This window comes from Periplaneta americana, chromosome 15 (genome assembly GCF_040183065.1).
Source record: "Periplaneta americana isolate PAMFEO1 chromosome 15, P.americana_PAMFEO1_priV1, whole genome shotgun sequence".
Taxonomy (NCBI): Eukaryota; Metazoa; Arthropoda; class Insecta; order Blattodea; family Blattidae; genus Periplaneta; species Periplaneta americana.
This window is the reverse complement of record NC_091131.1, coordinates 762,232-777,755: the sequence shown is the minus strand read 5'-3', so window position 1 is coordinate 777,755 and position 15,524 is coordinate 762,232. Positions and strand designations below refer to the sequence as shown.

At 39.9% G+C, this 15,524-nt stretch overlaps 1 protein-coding gene across 5 annotated transcripts in view; it reads right to left on the bottom strand.

The window, feature by feature from the left end:
• Positions 1-246: 246 nt before the first annotated feature.
• The window catches only part of LOC138715784 (metabotropic glutamate receptor 2), a 67,601-nt gene continuing 52,323 nt past the window's right edge, over positions 247-15,524 (bottom strand). For all 5 annotated transcript variants that reach the window (XM_069848848.1, XM_069848849.1, XM_069848850.1 and 2 more), the window contains 4 exons: positions 10,457-11,023; positions 8,746-9,307; positions 4,233-4,316; positions 247-847 (listed from right to left, as the gene is read on the bottom strand). In XM_069848848.1, coding sequence (XP_069704949.1) covers positions 729-847; positions 4,233-4,316; positions 8,746-9,307; positions 10,457-10,996 — 1,305 coding nt within the window. In that variant the 5' untranslated portion in view covers positions 10,997-11,023 and the 3' untranslated portion in view covers positions 247-728. The remainder of the gene's footprint in view (positions 848-4,232; positions 4,317-8,745; positions 9,308-10,456; positions 11,024-15,524) is intronic.

The window sequence follows — 15,524 nt, the reverse complement described above, 5'->3', positions numbered from 1 at the left end:
TCATATTCTTAGCTTGAGGTGCCTGCATTGACCGATATTTCCGTTCGATGATTTTGCTTCTAAAGAGAGGAGAATTGCTTTGGTATTCAAATATATTTAGATGAGTTGGCTGCTATCAGTTTTGTACTATACTTATACCAATTTGTGTTACATAAAACTGCACCGCACGCCACTGATTGGATCTGTTACACTTCGTGTAATCAAGAGCATGCCAAAATATATAAATACCCGTTACTGGACATGGAGTATCTCATGGCTGTGACATCTAGTTTTCTTTTATTGTATCCCAGCTCTTTCACACCTACAATAAACTTTATTAAAATGAGTTGTTTGCCTTCTTGTCTAACTTTTCACAGTACCTCCAGATACAATAAAAGAAAGTTGTGGAAGCATATTTCAGCACTTACTCACTCACGGGCCAACTGGCTAAGTCACTGTCCACTTCTTATCTCTACACTACTAGCATTAGACACATATGAAGCCAATCAACATCTGCTCAGTTCCTCTTGTCAGTGATGTTGAGAGATCAGTAGCACACACAGCACACGCTGTCCATCTTTGCACACGTAAAATACATGAATGACTTAGTTGTCAGCAAGAAGCTAAAATGCAATTCCTTGCTCACTTTCTTCTCCTATGAACTCAAACTCATGTAAAATTTTAACAATTTTTGGCCCTGATATTTCTGCAAGCTCTAGCTTTGGCTATGAACCACAACGCTGCACACCTCAGTACATCATTCCTGGGTGCACTCCCCCTCTCTGGAAGAATACATTTGGGTTGCTTGACAGCGTTGGCTCCAGTGTGGTGTACACGTTACCATCCTCCGGCTTCACATACACGCCCCCTGGAAATATCACAAGAATGCACAGTCAAGCAAATGAAACTATGCTTCATCAGTCGTGATGATGAAAAATGTGCTATCATGAAATTCATCTGTAAGGAGTTTTGAAATGTTGCTAGAGCACATATTCACAGTATAGTAATATTTTCTGGCCTACACGTTGACTTTGCCTTTCTTCCTCAGATGTAAGAATGTTCACTAAAGGATCTCAGAGGAGGTGGCCTGATGCTAGGAAGGTAAGTGTAATATTACGAGACATTTAAGTGAAATAATTATCAAAACAACATGAAATGTTTTACTGAACAAAAGAGAATTTGTCACTTAACTAAGTATACAAAGTACCACATTTTAGAAGAAAGATATGGTAATTCTTATTTATTATCATCTGGAGGCAAATCGTGTTAATTCTTGAAGATCATTTCACTCTGTGGATGTAAGGGTTCGTCACAGAATGGTGGCTGATGAATTCAACACACAGATGCGGCAAAGTATGGCCACCTCATAATGAGGAGGGATGACAAGGAATTCCCCCCCCCCTCATAGTACATGGAGTATTTATAGGAATTCTACATGCCTGCTGTCAGCTGGATAGAGTGCATTTCTCACCGATTCGGTATCACATTGCTGACAATGTAACAGTGAGCTAATTTCACCGATATCTTAAGTTAAGCAACATTTTTATTCCAGACTGTCCTAATATGCAAAAGTGATCAGATCCGTTCTTTCCGTTATATTAGTTGTACACCGTTACTTGTACCATGGAAACCATTCCTATAGATCATAGTGTGTTACTCTATGCTTAGTACCTTAATAATTAATGCAAGTTATTTTTGAAGATTTTTATCCACTTCAATATTTATGTATTACCGAACACCATATGAAACAGCAGGAAATATTGTCTCTCTCACTGGAAGGATATAAATTAAGTGCTAGTTACTGCAGACAAACTCTTGAGGATGGAGGCGTGAGTGTACTTCTCAGATCTAACCTTAATTTCAAAAATATTGATCTTTCACATTTTTGCAAAAGACAGGGATTTAGAAATCTGTGCTGTTGAATTATAAAATGAAACATATAATTTCATTATAATATGTCTATATAGAGCACCATCTAGAGGTTACGAAAATTTTATTCATTTATTGGAAAAGACACTGGAATACTTACAGAAAGTGAAACGTGAATGCATTATTTGCGGAGATAACAATGTCGATTATCTAACAGAAAGCAATAGAAAATTATTCAAAAATATTACACAAAGTGATCCGAAAAGCTAAAGAATTACACTAGAATACAACAATATAAAAATCCGACAATAAAATGAAAACAACTTGGAACATAATTAAAAAGGATCAAAAGTAAAGTAACAAACTATCTTGCATCTAACAATGCAAAAACGTCAGACCCAAATGAAACTGCAAATCTTTGGTCAGCAGGAAAAGGCACACAAGTCAAAAATAATAATTTTTCAGGAGAGAATTTCTTTTTAATTTACTCTTAACTGAATATAAGTATAATAATGAAATTCATGTATGTTAAAGTAAGAACCTTTTCAATTTAAAATTCTAGAAAATTTATTATTTAAAAAAATTAGAAAAAATATTACACTTATGTGATTAGGTACAACAGAAAAATCGACTTTTTTTACTTATGTGCCTTTTTGCGCCAACCAAAGAAATATATTTAACAAATATTTTCTTACAATAACTGATAACCTCAACATCCCCAAAGATAATGTTATTAACAGTTTACACTCTTTAACACAATATTGTCCAACAAAATTCCCAAATATTCAAATATTTCCAACAAACAAACAAGAAATAATTGCAATTATTAAACATCTAAAGTCAAAAAACTCCTCAGCGTATGATGAAATAACAAGCAAAATATTAAAAGCGCGTTCACATATTATAGCAGGACCACTAAGTTATTTACATATTCAATGTTCAATGGTATATTCTCTGAGAGATTAAAATATTCAGTGGTTATTCCTATCTTCAAAAAGGGAGAAACAACGTCTCCAGAAAATTACAGACCCATATCTAGGGTGACCAGATTCACATCGATAAAAAAGAGAACACAAAGCTTCAAAAAGGAGGATATTGTTCGAAAAAAGAGGACAGAAAATATGTACTTAGATTTAGGCTTAGGCCTATATTACTTTAATTTATGCCAATATCTATTTTATTACAAAATATTTACAGTAGATTTAAGCTTACACAGTGGGCCAAAAAAAAAAAAAGGTACAAAATTAGAAATACTCTATTTTCGGAAATACATAACATTAATTTATAATGAATACACTGTTGGAAAGAGTAGACTTTAAAGATGAGCAGGAATTTTTATTATGTTTTTTGAGGCTCAATTAAAATCTTATGGAGGTCAATACACAATGTTGCGAAAAACGTGGTTTTTGAAGATAATTTATTACTTCAAAATGCAGAAACTGAATATTGGTAAAATTAATAATAATTAATGATCTTTCAAATAATCAAAATTAAAAATGGCGCTCTATGTGACCACCATCTGCCCGCACAACCATTTGTAGGCGTCTTCTCCATTGTCCAATAGCACTGGATATGTCTTTGATCAAGCTGGTCCCAACATTCATGAAGGCGTCTTAAATGTTCAATATTACGAATTCTTGTTTTGTAGTAAACTGCTTTTAGTAGTTGACTCAATACAAAATAGTCTATAGGATTAAGATCTCATTTGAAACTCCAGCGGAAACCATTAAAGAATCTGAGAAATGCAAACTTTCACGTAATAATCTGTATATATTTCAACTAGACTGTGACTATAATAAAGACTTCATATTACTATTAAGATTTTTTTTTTCCTTAGCTGTGAAGCAAGGTATGAATACCATGGAATGTAAATAAATACAATACAATATTATAATAGGAAATAAGAAAAAGTTCATTCCCACATTCAAAAGTTACTGCAAATTCTGGAAATACGTAACATTAATTTAATAGGGACAGGAAGCAACTATGGATAGGTGTAAGGTCTGCCAAGTAGGTTTAAACATTTGCAATAGCTCCTAGCTTCCTTTTCTGCCTATTGTAAGTTAAGAGAAAGACAATCTCCAACTTTTGGAACGTAGCAACACAAAAATGCACTGTAATCCTCTTCTCAATTACAGAATATCTTAGCTGTTGCTACAGACCAGCTGCAAGAAACTGTACTGAGTGGAGAGACAGAGTAATTAAAAATTGTTCACTATATCAGAATGTAGCAACTGTACTAAAATCCTTCATTACAAAAATATCGCACTATGCAATGCTCCATCGCCCTATGCATACATGCAACAACGAGCTCAAATAGTCTCACTGATGGTCAAGCAACTCTCCCTAAGCCTGCAAGCATACCATCACTATGGGTCACCCACCTGGATAGCGTGGGTAGTAACAGTACGGGTAGTAGTGGTACATTCTAGTGTAGCTGGGAGGTGCTGCCACCAGTGCAACACGATCTGAAACACAGCAAACATGTGCAGGCAAGTGTATGTACAGTGCAGGGTGCTTCAATATGTACAGTGTGTTACCAACATTCCATCTCAGTATAAGCTACAGCATGAATGTAACTATTGAAAAAGATTAAGGGTGAAGCCCCAAAGTGTAGGGAAGGAAACATTCAAATAATTAACAATAACTTGCACAGCACAAGTGCGAGGAATGAACTAGAAGAGAGAGAAAAAAATGAAGGAGAGAGATAAACAATGGAAATAAATATATAATGAAGAAAGGAGAATGAGGAGGGCAATGCAATCTTCACATATGAGCTCGAAAGTCTTGTCACGGCCCTCACAGTACACGATCAGACAAACGCTCACGAAAATCAAAGCAAGGAGGGGGGAGAAAGGAGATCAGCTAACAGTCATCATACATGCTTACCAACACAGGACAAGTTACTAGGTCATTATATTTCACCATCTTTTCTTGGAGTTACTTTCACTATAATATCGAAATTAAACTATTATAACTTATTGCCGCATGGTTACGCTCATTTTAAAACTACTTTAAGTGTCCCAAATCACTATCCTGGATGTACAGTAAGACACCTCGAAAATGAAATTTGTTTTACAGCGGAAGAATTGACAACTCAGTCAACGCCTCTTCTCAATTGATCTTGGCTTAACTGATACCCCATTTTCAAATACTGCACTTAATGCAGATTATACTAGTGACATTCTGCCAGGCTATGATGATCTGGTAGCCACCCAAGATGACAATACCTAACATTAAAAGTAACAATAATAATAATAATAATAATAATAATAATAATAATAATAATAATAATAATAATAATAATAAAGTAGATATACTGTATATTATATTCCAAATGTGTTTCTCAATTCAAGTGATTATCCAATTCTAAACCAAGAAAATTTATTATGCTTACAACCTGTAAATTGTTTTTAGATTCATTCCTAATTCCACTTATCCTAATATGAATAAAATTAACAGCAGTGTCCATTAATCGTCAACTGTGCATCTTTTTTGCCAATCTGATTGGAAACTCTCATTTCTTTCCAACAATGCAATGAAGCAGGTTTCCTATTTGCTTCACAGACGTAATAAAGTTAGAATCTAATCTCATTGAAGCATCTTCACACAAAATGTTGCTGAATGAAACTGAATTTATTTACTGTATTGGTTGACTCTTTTTTTTTTTTTAAGAGAGAATCATACCTCCCTCATGTGGAAACAATTTTCATTTAATTACAAAATAGAGGTATTGATCTCGACAATGTTTGCTAGCATTTTGAAACAGTACGCAGACAACAGGGAACAAGTGGTTGTGCTAGAAGTGTCACACAACTGTTAAGGTCTAGATTTCAATTTACAAGGCATCTTGTAGCAAAGAAATTTATTTGATGTTGAAAAGTTTGATTCTCCAATAAAATTCTTTTCTTTGTGAAATAGCTAAAGCTTATCAATTTCTCGAAGAAGATAAAAAGGTTGTAAAGTAAACTTCAAGTGCACTTCTAGACTAGAGTTGAAAACCGTTTCTAGTGCCAACCATCCCTGAGGCTGATCCTAAATGATGATCTATATGACACTTTCCAAGAAACTGTAAAATTGTTAAAACTTCGCTTATATGATATGATATATTTGATATGATATATTTGGTCACAGCACTTCTTTACATATAATGGTGTACCTCACATTTCTGTATCCAGTGCCACCATTAACATATTACAGTAACACATTATTTGCAGTACACGTCTACACAAATTCTCCCAATTACACTATGAACCTTTTTATTACTTGGTCAATCTCCCCTTCAGTATTTCTCCTACATTTCGTTTGCTATTCTCTATTTGATCATTAATCCTAATATATCTAAAATTATATACGCCTTTCAAACCTCCTTTTTCCTCTAACTACTATTCACTAAGATTTCAATTTCACTTATTCTCTACAAATTATCATATTGAATTATTTGCCCCATTTGTTCTTTGACCTTTTCTCCTATCTTTCTCTTATATTCATTTACTGTTCCAACGTTCAAATGTTAGTACTAATTTTATGCTGTCACTTGTTCATTTCTCTTAACCCTTTTTCACTATTTTCACTTTTTCCTATTTGCGCTCACTTTCACTTTCTCACTATTCCACTTACACCTAATTCTTTCACACTACTCTCACTTCCTGTAAATACTTTTATTTCTCTCTACACATCAGCTTATACACTTTCTCTCTCCCCTATACTTCTCTGTCATTTGCAATTACAATTTCCCTTTACTAGCACTTTTTGATCACATCCCCACATTTTTTAATCATATCTAATACCATTGCTATATCCTCAGCTGTCGCAGGTTCTGACCTTTCTTTACTGTTCATCTCTGCTTTATTTCTATCTCTATCTTTCTTTCTATTTCTTTCATCTTCTTCTATTCCTCTTTTATTTCCCCCCCCCCCCACGCTTTCACTTTCACATCCTAGATTCCCACTTACACTCGCACCCTTAATCTTTTCACTACTTTCTTCCCTATCACTTCCTGACTCTTGGTTTCTCTTTTTATCCCCACTCGCCTTTTTTCTAGCGCCGGTGTTGTTTGTTCCGTTATTGTCAGCATTCCTTCTGGAGTGCGCTAACCTTACCGCCATCGTATGGAGACTAGGAATCCGCTTACGCTGCATGATCACGTTACACTTATCTTCTCGTTGTGTCATCACCACTACACTTCCCCGTGCGTCAGCATGTGGGTTCCTGAACTCCTTACTATTCGCTCCTGTTACCATGTGTTGATCTGCGACAGTCACTTGTTCCGTCCTTGAAGTTGGGATGATTTTCTTCTGCTCCTTCCCTCCGCTTATGTAGCTAACGTCGAGACTCTGTTGCCTTCTCGTTGCCTCCCTCTGCAAAGTTGAAATATGTTCACTGTCCTCTTTTGTTCTTCTCGTTAGTCCAAATTATGGATGATCTTCATTCCTCAGGCAAAACTCCAGATCATACCATTTTCCGTTCACTTTCAGTTTATCTTCGTACATTTTAGCAAAGTGACCCTTCGCCCTCGCTGCTTTCATATAAGGTAGTAGCTGTTTTCTTCTATTTCTTACTTCAAATGACATATCTGTTTCCACTCTCACTCCTGAACCCCAGAGCCGTCCTAGATTATTCAGAATAACTTCCCTTACTTTTGTATTCTTAAAGCTCAAGAAGATAGGCCTTTTATTTCCTTTCCCTAATCTGTACGTATTGTCGACATGTTCTCCTCTCATCTCTATATTAAAGATCGCTTCACATAAATCTCTCACTTTCTCAAAGGTATCCGTCTCTTTTTCCCGGCCCCTTTCTTCGACCCCGAAAATTATTAAGTTCTTTTTTCTCAACTTGAGATCGTAGTCACTCATCTTCTTCTTTAATTTGTTATTCTCTGCTATCAACTCTTCTATCTTTTCACAGATGTTTTCTACTTTTAGTCTTAAGTTTTCTAAACCCTGGTTCTTCATTTCTTCTTCTACTTGATGTCTCTTTCTGTAACCACTGTTCCATCTTCTCTTACTGTATTCTTCGCTTCTTCCTCAGACCAATAGCCTTTATACTGTAAGCGAGTTGTGCACACGCGACTGCTCTCTCCGACTGTGACTTTTTCTCTTATAACTATGCCAATGGCAACTTCCGAAACTGAGAAATATTTTTCAAATAAACACTTTCCTCAGATGCTGTCCTGTGAACAACAAAGCAGTAAGTGAAGGAAAGTGGGACGAACATGGTGTATTGTTTATCAACTGTTATTTCTTTGGTGAGCAAAAATAGAAGTCAGATGCGTTAATTTAGACACTTTCCTGTGTAACAGGTTCCTCAAAATTATATTTTATCATCATGATAACGTCCAGTAACTTTTAAAGAGCTTTTAGACTACAATTTGATTTGTTTCAGGTCCTTGTTGAAGTTTATGAAGTTGGCATCACCCCTTCTGCCTAGCTCTGATGTGTGTAGACCAGCCATTTTCAACAGGTGTACCATGAATGGTCCTCTGCTGTGCCGCGAGAAAATTAATATAGTAAAGGTTGTTGTAGTAAATTGGAAGAATAAAAGTGAAAACAGTAGTCAAAAAGTGAGTCCACAAGAGTCAACATTCAACGAATGTGGCACAAGTCAATATTCGGTAAACACATTCCCTCAAAATTCCCCCCTGGTTTGGAACCACTGGTCTAGACTACATACTTGTGCTGAGGGATTGTACATCACACCTTAAGTATGCAACATGTTGAAAAAGATTCAAAAACGCTGGTGCAGACCATAATACGCGATACTCGAAAAAAAATGTTGAAAGAAGAATTCATTCAGCTTTTAAGTCTATTACTTCAGTTCTCGTCGTTTCAACACATAGTAAGAGAAAAGAAAAAATGCTCAATGTAAATTTGACGTGAGAAGAAAAGTTTCGTCTACCTGCAAGTGTGGTGACTGCCGACGCCTGCTTGACGGGTGGGGGCGGGGCAGGCGGGCACTTGACGGGTTTGAAGTGGAAGAAGGAGGGTGAGTATCCCGAGCCCGCCGGGCTCAGCGAGCTGAAGTGTTCCTCACGGTCCTCCACATACACGCCCTCTTTGCCCATGGCAGCAAGCTGGCGACCCTTGGGCATGAACATCACCAGGAACACAACCGTAGCAGTGCTCACAAGCCCGAAGGCCAGACAGGCGTCCCGGTGGCGCGGTGGCACGGCCAGACCGCTCAGAACCCACACCAGCCACAGTGGGATGCTGCAGCCCACAGCCAGGCCGATGAACGTGGCCTCCCGGTAGTTATCCCGGATGCCACGAGACTTGACGGCTAGCACGGCCACTAGGGCGATCAGACACTTGACGTACAGCAACGAGCACAGCACATCTGAGTAAGGCACGTGGCACAGTGGGACAAGGTCCTGCGCAGTCAGTACAGGGCGCTGCGGCGGTGCTGGCAGCAAGTCCACACGGGGGGGAGAGTGCAGGAGCCACTGTGCACCCACAGCGACCTGCAACAGCAGCAGTGCCTGGTACTCACTGTATGAGCACAGCAAACAGCAGCAGCAGTGCCTGGCACTCACCTGTATGAGCACAGCAAGCAGCAGCAGCAGTGCCTGGCACTCACCTGTATGAGCACAGCAAACAGCAGCAGCAGTGCCTGGCACTCACCTGTATGAGCACAGCAAACAGCAGCAGCAGCAGTGCCTGGCACTCACCTGTATGAGCACAGCAAACAGCAGCAGCAGTGCCTGGCACTCACCTGTATGAGCACAGCAAACAGCAGCAGCAGCAGTGCCTGGCACTCACCTGTATGAGCACAGAAAACAGCAGCAGCAGTGCCTGGCACTCACCTGTATGAGCACAGCAAACAGCAGCAGCAGCAATGCCTGGCACTCACCTGTATGAGCACAGCAAACAGCAGCACCAGTGCCTGGCACTCACCTGTATGAGCACAGCAAACAGCAGCAGCAGTGCCTGGCACTCACCTGTATGAGCACAGCAAACAGCAGCAGCAGTGCCTGGAACTCACCTGTATGAGCACAGCAAACAGCAGCAGCAGTGCCTGGCACTCACCTGTATGAGCACAGCAAACAGCAGCAGCAGTGCCTGGCACTCACCTGTATGAGCACAGCAAACAGCAGCAGCAGCAGTGCCTGGCACTCACCTGTATGAGCACAGCAAACAGCAGCAGCAGCAATGCCCGGCACTCACCTGTATGAGCACAGCAAACAGCAGCAGCAGTGCCTGGCACTCACCTGTATGAGCACAGCAAACAGCAGCAGCAGTGCCTGGCACTCACCTGTATGAGCACAGCAAACAGCAGCAGCAGTGCCTGGCATTCACCTGTATGAGCACAGCAAACAGCAGCAGCAGCAGTGCCTGGCACTCACCTGTATGAGCACAGCAAACAGCAGCAGCAGCAGTGCCTGGCACTCACCTGTATGAGCACAGCAAACAGCAGCAGCAGTGCCTGGCACTCACCTGTATGAGCACAGCAAACAGCAGCAGCAGCGCCTGGCACTCACCTGTATGAGCACAGCAAACAGCAGCAGCAGTGCCTGGAACTCACCTGTATGAGCACAGCAAACAGCAGCAGCAGTGCCTGGCACTCACCTGTATGAGCACAGCAAACAGCAGCAGCAGTGCCTGGCACTCACCTGTATGAGCACAGCAAACAGCAGCAGCAGTGCCTGGTAGGGAGCAGGCAGATACACGCCGCCATTCAGACTGATGAGGAACACACACTTCACAAGCAGTGCAGCGAACACCAGCGCATATGCCACCCCCGCGCCGAAGCGCACGGCGGCGCATGTAACGGGCGTGGGTGTGGCGGCCAACACGGCACCCAGGGCAGCACACAGAAACAGGCCGCCCAGAAGCACCTGGCCCAGGAAAAGGTGGCGCCGGCTAGGTGTGGTGCGTCGCGCCTTGCACAGCACGAACACCTCGAAGCCAGCAATGACCAGCATGGCAAGGGCTGCCAGTGCCAACAGTGGCACTACCCACACCTCGCGGCGCAGCACTGCACGACTCGTCCCTGCTCCTAGCCCGGCATCAGCACTGCGGTTGGATGGAGCCCCTCGCTCTGGCACCAGGAAGAATTCTGTGCTCAGTTCCAGGCGAGGGCGCAGTGGAGGCGGTGGCGAACCATGTCCCCCAGAGGCCAGCAGCAGACACACCATGGGCCACCACGCCATCCCGTGTCATCCGCCCGAGTCCAGCATCTGTGGCACAAGAACAATGAAGTAGCAGATTATATTTCATCCCAGTCTGTGGTCAGGATGGTATAAGAACAAAAAACTCAATCAGTTATGAGATAGAAGTTAAAACTGTAAACATTTAAACAATGATAACTCTCAGGTGTTTTTCTCGATAAACAAAATAATGTTTTATTTTAGTTAATTTTGTTGACATTTTTGTGCAAATGCCACAAAATACTGTTACTCATTTTATATTTCTGTGCCCACCACTCTGCATGGCAGCATTAAGTTTGGTAACAATAAAACACATTGCTAACACTCGGCAAAGTGCACTCATATACAAGTGACTGATATCACTTGACACAACGGTTTAGTAAAATATTTTCATCATCATAATCCTGCTCCTAACCGATTATAGTCCCATAAAGACTGTTATGATCTACAAAAGTTTTCAACCCATCTCTTCACAACACGTCCTTGTGATCTATTGCCTCGAGGTTTACAATTCAAGTTAACTGTAGGAATACATGTCCTGGGCATTCGGTGGATATGTTGGTACTAGATAATATATTCTAGTACTGGTTCCATTCCTAGCTCTTATGGTCTTACTTTGTGTAGCTTGTATAATGTAAGATGTAAGATGTAAAACATTTTCGCCAAATTGCCAAGATATTACCAGTATTAGAGAAATAAATTACTTACTTGTATGCAAACAAATTGAGTTTACTGAATACATATTATATTCGTTACATGTGTCTGCCATCTTCTACAGCAACCTCTACTGGATGCTGCAAACCACAGCTCTAGTGTAATGGACCTGGATTTGAAGGAGGTGGGATATGAAAGAGACTGGATTAATTTTGAACAGGACAGGGATCGATGGTGCGCTTATGTGAGGGTGACAATGAACCTTCAAGTTCCTTAAAAGCCATAAGTAAGTAAGTAAGTTACGTAAACAGATTAGACTACTACTGTCTACTATAATTCTTGAAAATGCTAAAATATCCCACTTCCAAAATATATCAATTCAGATTTCCTGCTACACGATGCTTTCATACATCCTAATTGTCATAAAAGGCGCGGATATTCTGAGGAGAGGCACAAAGCCACGTAAAAAAAATACACTATCCCTTATGAAGGAGCTTGCGGGAGGGGGGCCTCGAGACACAGCTCCATGCTTTCCGCCTTCGGCACTCTAACAGCCTTCTACCCATAGAAAACAACCCACTACAAAACTTCATAGGCAGCTGAGTGAACCTTTGGGCTGTTCTGGAAGTATCAGCAGAAAAAATTCTGTCACCACACGGAGTTGAACCCAGGACCTTTCAGTTCCCAGCCAACTGCTCTCCCAACTGAGCTATTCGACAATCATAGGGGTACGAAGCTTGTGTGGTTTATTATTATACTGAGACAGACCACCATAATAGGGGTACGAAGCTTGTGTGGTTTATTATTAAACAGAGCTAGTCGACCAAAATAGGGGTACGAAGCTTGTGTCGTTTATTATTATACTGAGACAGTCCACCATAATAGGGGTACGAAGCTTGTGTGGTTTATTATTAAACAGAGCTAGTCGACCAAAATAGGGGTACGAAGCTTGTGTGATTTATTATTATACTGAGACAGTCCACCATAATAGGGGTACGAAGCTTGTGTGGTTTATTATTATACTGAGACAGTCCACCATAATAGGGGTACTAAGCTTGTGTGGTTTATTATTATACTGAGACAGTCCACCATAATAGGGGTACGAAGCTTGTGTGGTTTATTATTATACTGAGACAGTCCACCATAATAGGGGTACTAAGCTTGTGTGGTTTATTATTATACTGAGACAGTCCACCATAATAGGGGTACGAAGCTTGTGTGGTTTATTATTATACTGAGACAGTCCACCATAATAGGGGTACTAAGCTTGTGTGGTTTATTATTATACTGAGACAGTCCACCATAATAGGGGTACGAAGCTCGTGTGGTTTATTATTATACTGAGACAGTCCACCATAATAGGGGTACGAAGCTCGTGTGGTTTATTATTATACTGAGACAGTCCACCATAATAGGGGTACGAAGCTCGTGTGGTTTATTATTATACTGAGACAGTCCACCATAATAGGGGTACGAAGCTCGTGTGGTTTATTATTATACTGAGACAGTCCACCATAATAGGGGTACGAAGCTTGTGTGGTTTATTATTAACCCTTAAGCAGTCGCGCTTAACCACCCCCACCCACTTAAACCATTATCATCTCGAGTATGCGAATTCCGATTTCAAAAATGTTTACGGTTATTGTTGCCTTACCAATTCCAATAAAGGCACTAAAAGTTTCAGAAGTACAGACTTACTAAATAAGAAGTTACGAGCTCCGTAACAACGCTTCACAACGCTTAAGGGTTGTGAACGACTTAAGGCTTAAACTGAGCTAGTCGGGTTGCGGTAAAACACGTCAGGTGTAGCCTGCAAGTCATTTTAAGAAACATGTTTAAATATTATCATTATTAACATTCAATTAACTTCTGAGCTTGCAGTGAACATACATGGGAGTAGTAAATCTGTCCGCTCTCGGTGAACGTGACTGAAATACAGCCCACAGCATAGCTGCAACAATGGAGATATACTGTAAGTGCTTTCGCTCTTCGTAATCTAATTGAGAACTGTAGCAGTTTGTTTGTATTATGTAACAATGAGTTTTAATCAGCTTGGAATGTAATAATGAGGAATAAAACGTTAGTGCTGTAAAAATTAAAATTTTCCTCAGTAGTCTCCTGTTGTGTTTTTCTTGTTGGGCTTGTGATTTCATATATAATTCACAACAAAACAAAACCGCTAGGACGCGACCTGTCTGGGGTTGGGATTTACGTGATGTGGTGATAAAGACGAACCCAAACCAGACTGTGTGTTATGTTACGAAGTTTTCTCAAATGCTTCCATGAAACCAAATAAAGTACGAAGGCACTTAGAAACAAAACATTCAGATGTTACGAGTAAAGGTGAAGAATATTTCGCTCGCGTATTAGTGCGATTTAAACGGGAAAAATCTGTTGCATCTAAAGTAGAGTCATTGACTTCAAAGACTTTGCAATCATCACATCTGGACAGTTTGCGTATTGCTAAAGCTGGAAAACCTCATTCTATAAGAGGGGAACTGATCCTTCCTATGGTTAAGGAAATTGTTGAAGTTATGATCGATGAAAAAGAAGCCAAGCAGATCTAATTCCCATGTCTAACGATACAGTGCATTGCCATATCAATTAAAATGCTAGTGACGTAGAAAATCAATTGATCATGAGAATATAAGACAGTAGACTTTTTGCATTACAAATTGATGAATTAACGGACATCCTCGTCTGGCCGCAAAAGCAGGTGGCCCGGGTTCGATTCCCTATCGAGACAAGTTACATGGTTGAGGTTTTTTTCCGGGGTTTTCCCTCAACCCAATATGAGCAAATGCTAGGTAACTTTCGGTGCTGAACCCCGGACTCGTTTCACCGGCATTATCACCTTCATCTCATTCACAAGCTAAATAATCAAGGATGTTGATGAAGTGTCGTAAAATAACGTACTAAAAAAAAAGAACATTGTTAATACATCTTATCTCATTTGTTTCATTAGATATGAATATCAGGGTAACGTCAATGAAGATTTTTTTTCTGTGAAAACTAATTGTCCACGCATACAACAGCAGAATGTACTTATTTTCGAAGTTTGTAATTCATGTGATTAAGCACAGTATTGATAGGAAAAAATGTATTGGGCTAACTTCCGATGGGTGTCGAGCGTTGTGTTGATGCCACAGTGATGTTTTTGCACGTTTGTAAAGTGGCACCAGATGTGATTTGGGTACACTGTTTCATTCACAGGGAAGCATTGGCTACAGTGATATGACACTGTGGTTAAAGTGATAAACTTCATAATAGCTCGCCAGACATTTTTGTGTTCTTTGCGACGAGAGTGCACTTCCTGCTTCACACAGGAGTGCGCTGTATTCGAAGGGGTAAAGCCCCTAAAGCTTGGCAAGAATGAGCACGTGGCTTTGTTTTTAGATAACAATTTGCTGGCCACATTGGCTTATATGGCAGACATATTTTCCAAACTAAATGAACTCAATTTGTACCTTCAAGGCCCAACCATCACTGTGTTCAAAGCTTATGATAAAGTCAAGTCATTCCAGAAAAAGATCAATCTGTGGTTAGAGTATGCGTCGGAAGTAAATTTTTTCCTGCCTTTCCAACCTCAGATTATTTGTTAAGTCAGAATGATTTTTCCTTACCTTTTGTGATTCTGTAGTATGCCATCTTTCTGCTCTCCATAATGAGATTAAGTTATTTTCCAGAAAATTACAGTGAATTCAATTTGATTCGAAACTCATTCCTATATTTCGAAAGTTCAAACTTGTCAGTGAAACTAAGAGGACAGTTGTGTGATATTAGATATGATTCTGACTTTATAACTAAATTTTTACACTCAGATATAACAACTTTTTTTATATCATTAAGGCATGAATATCCTGAACTTTCGAATGGG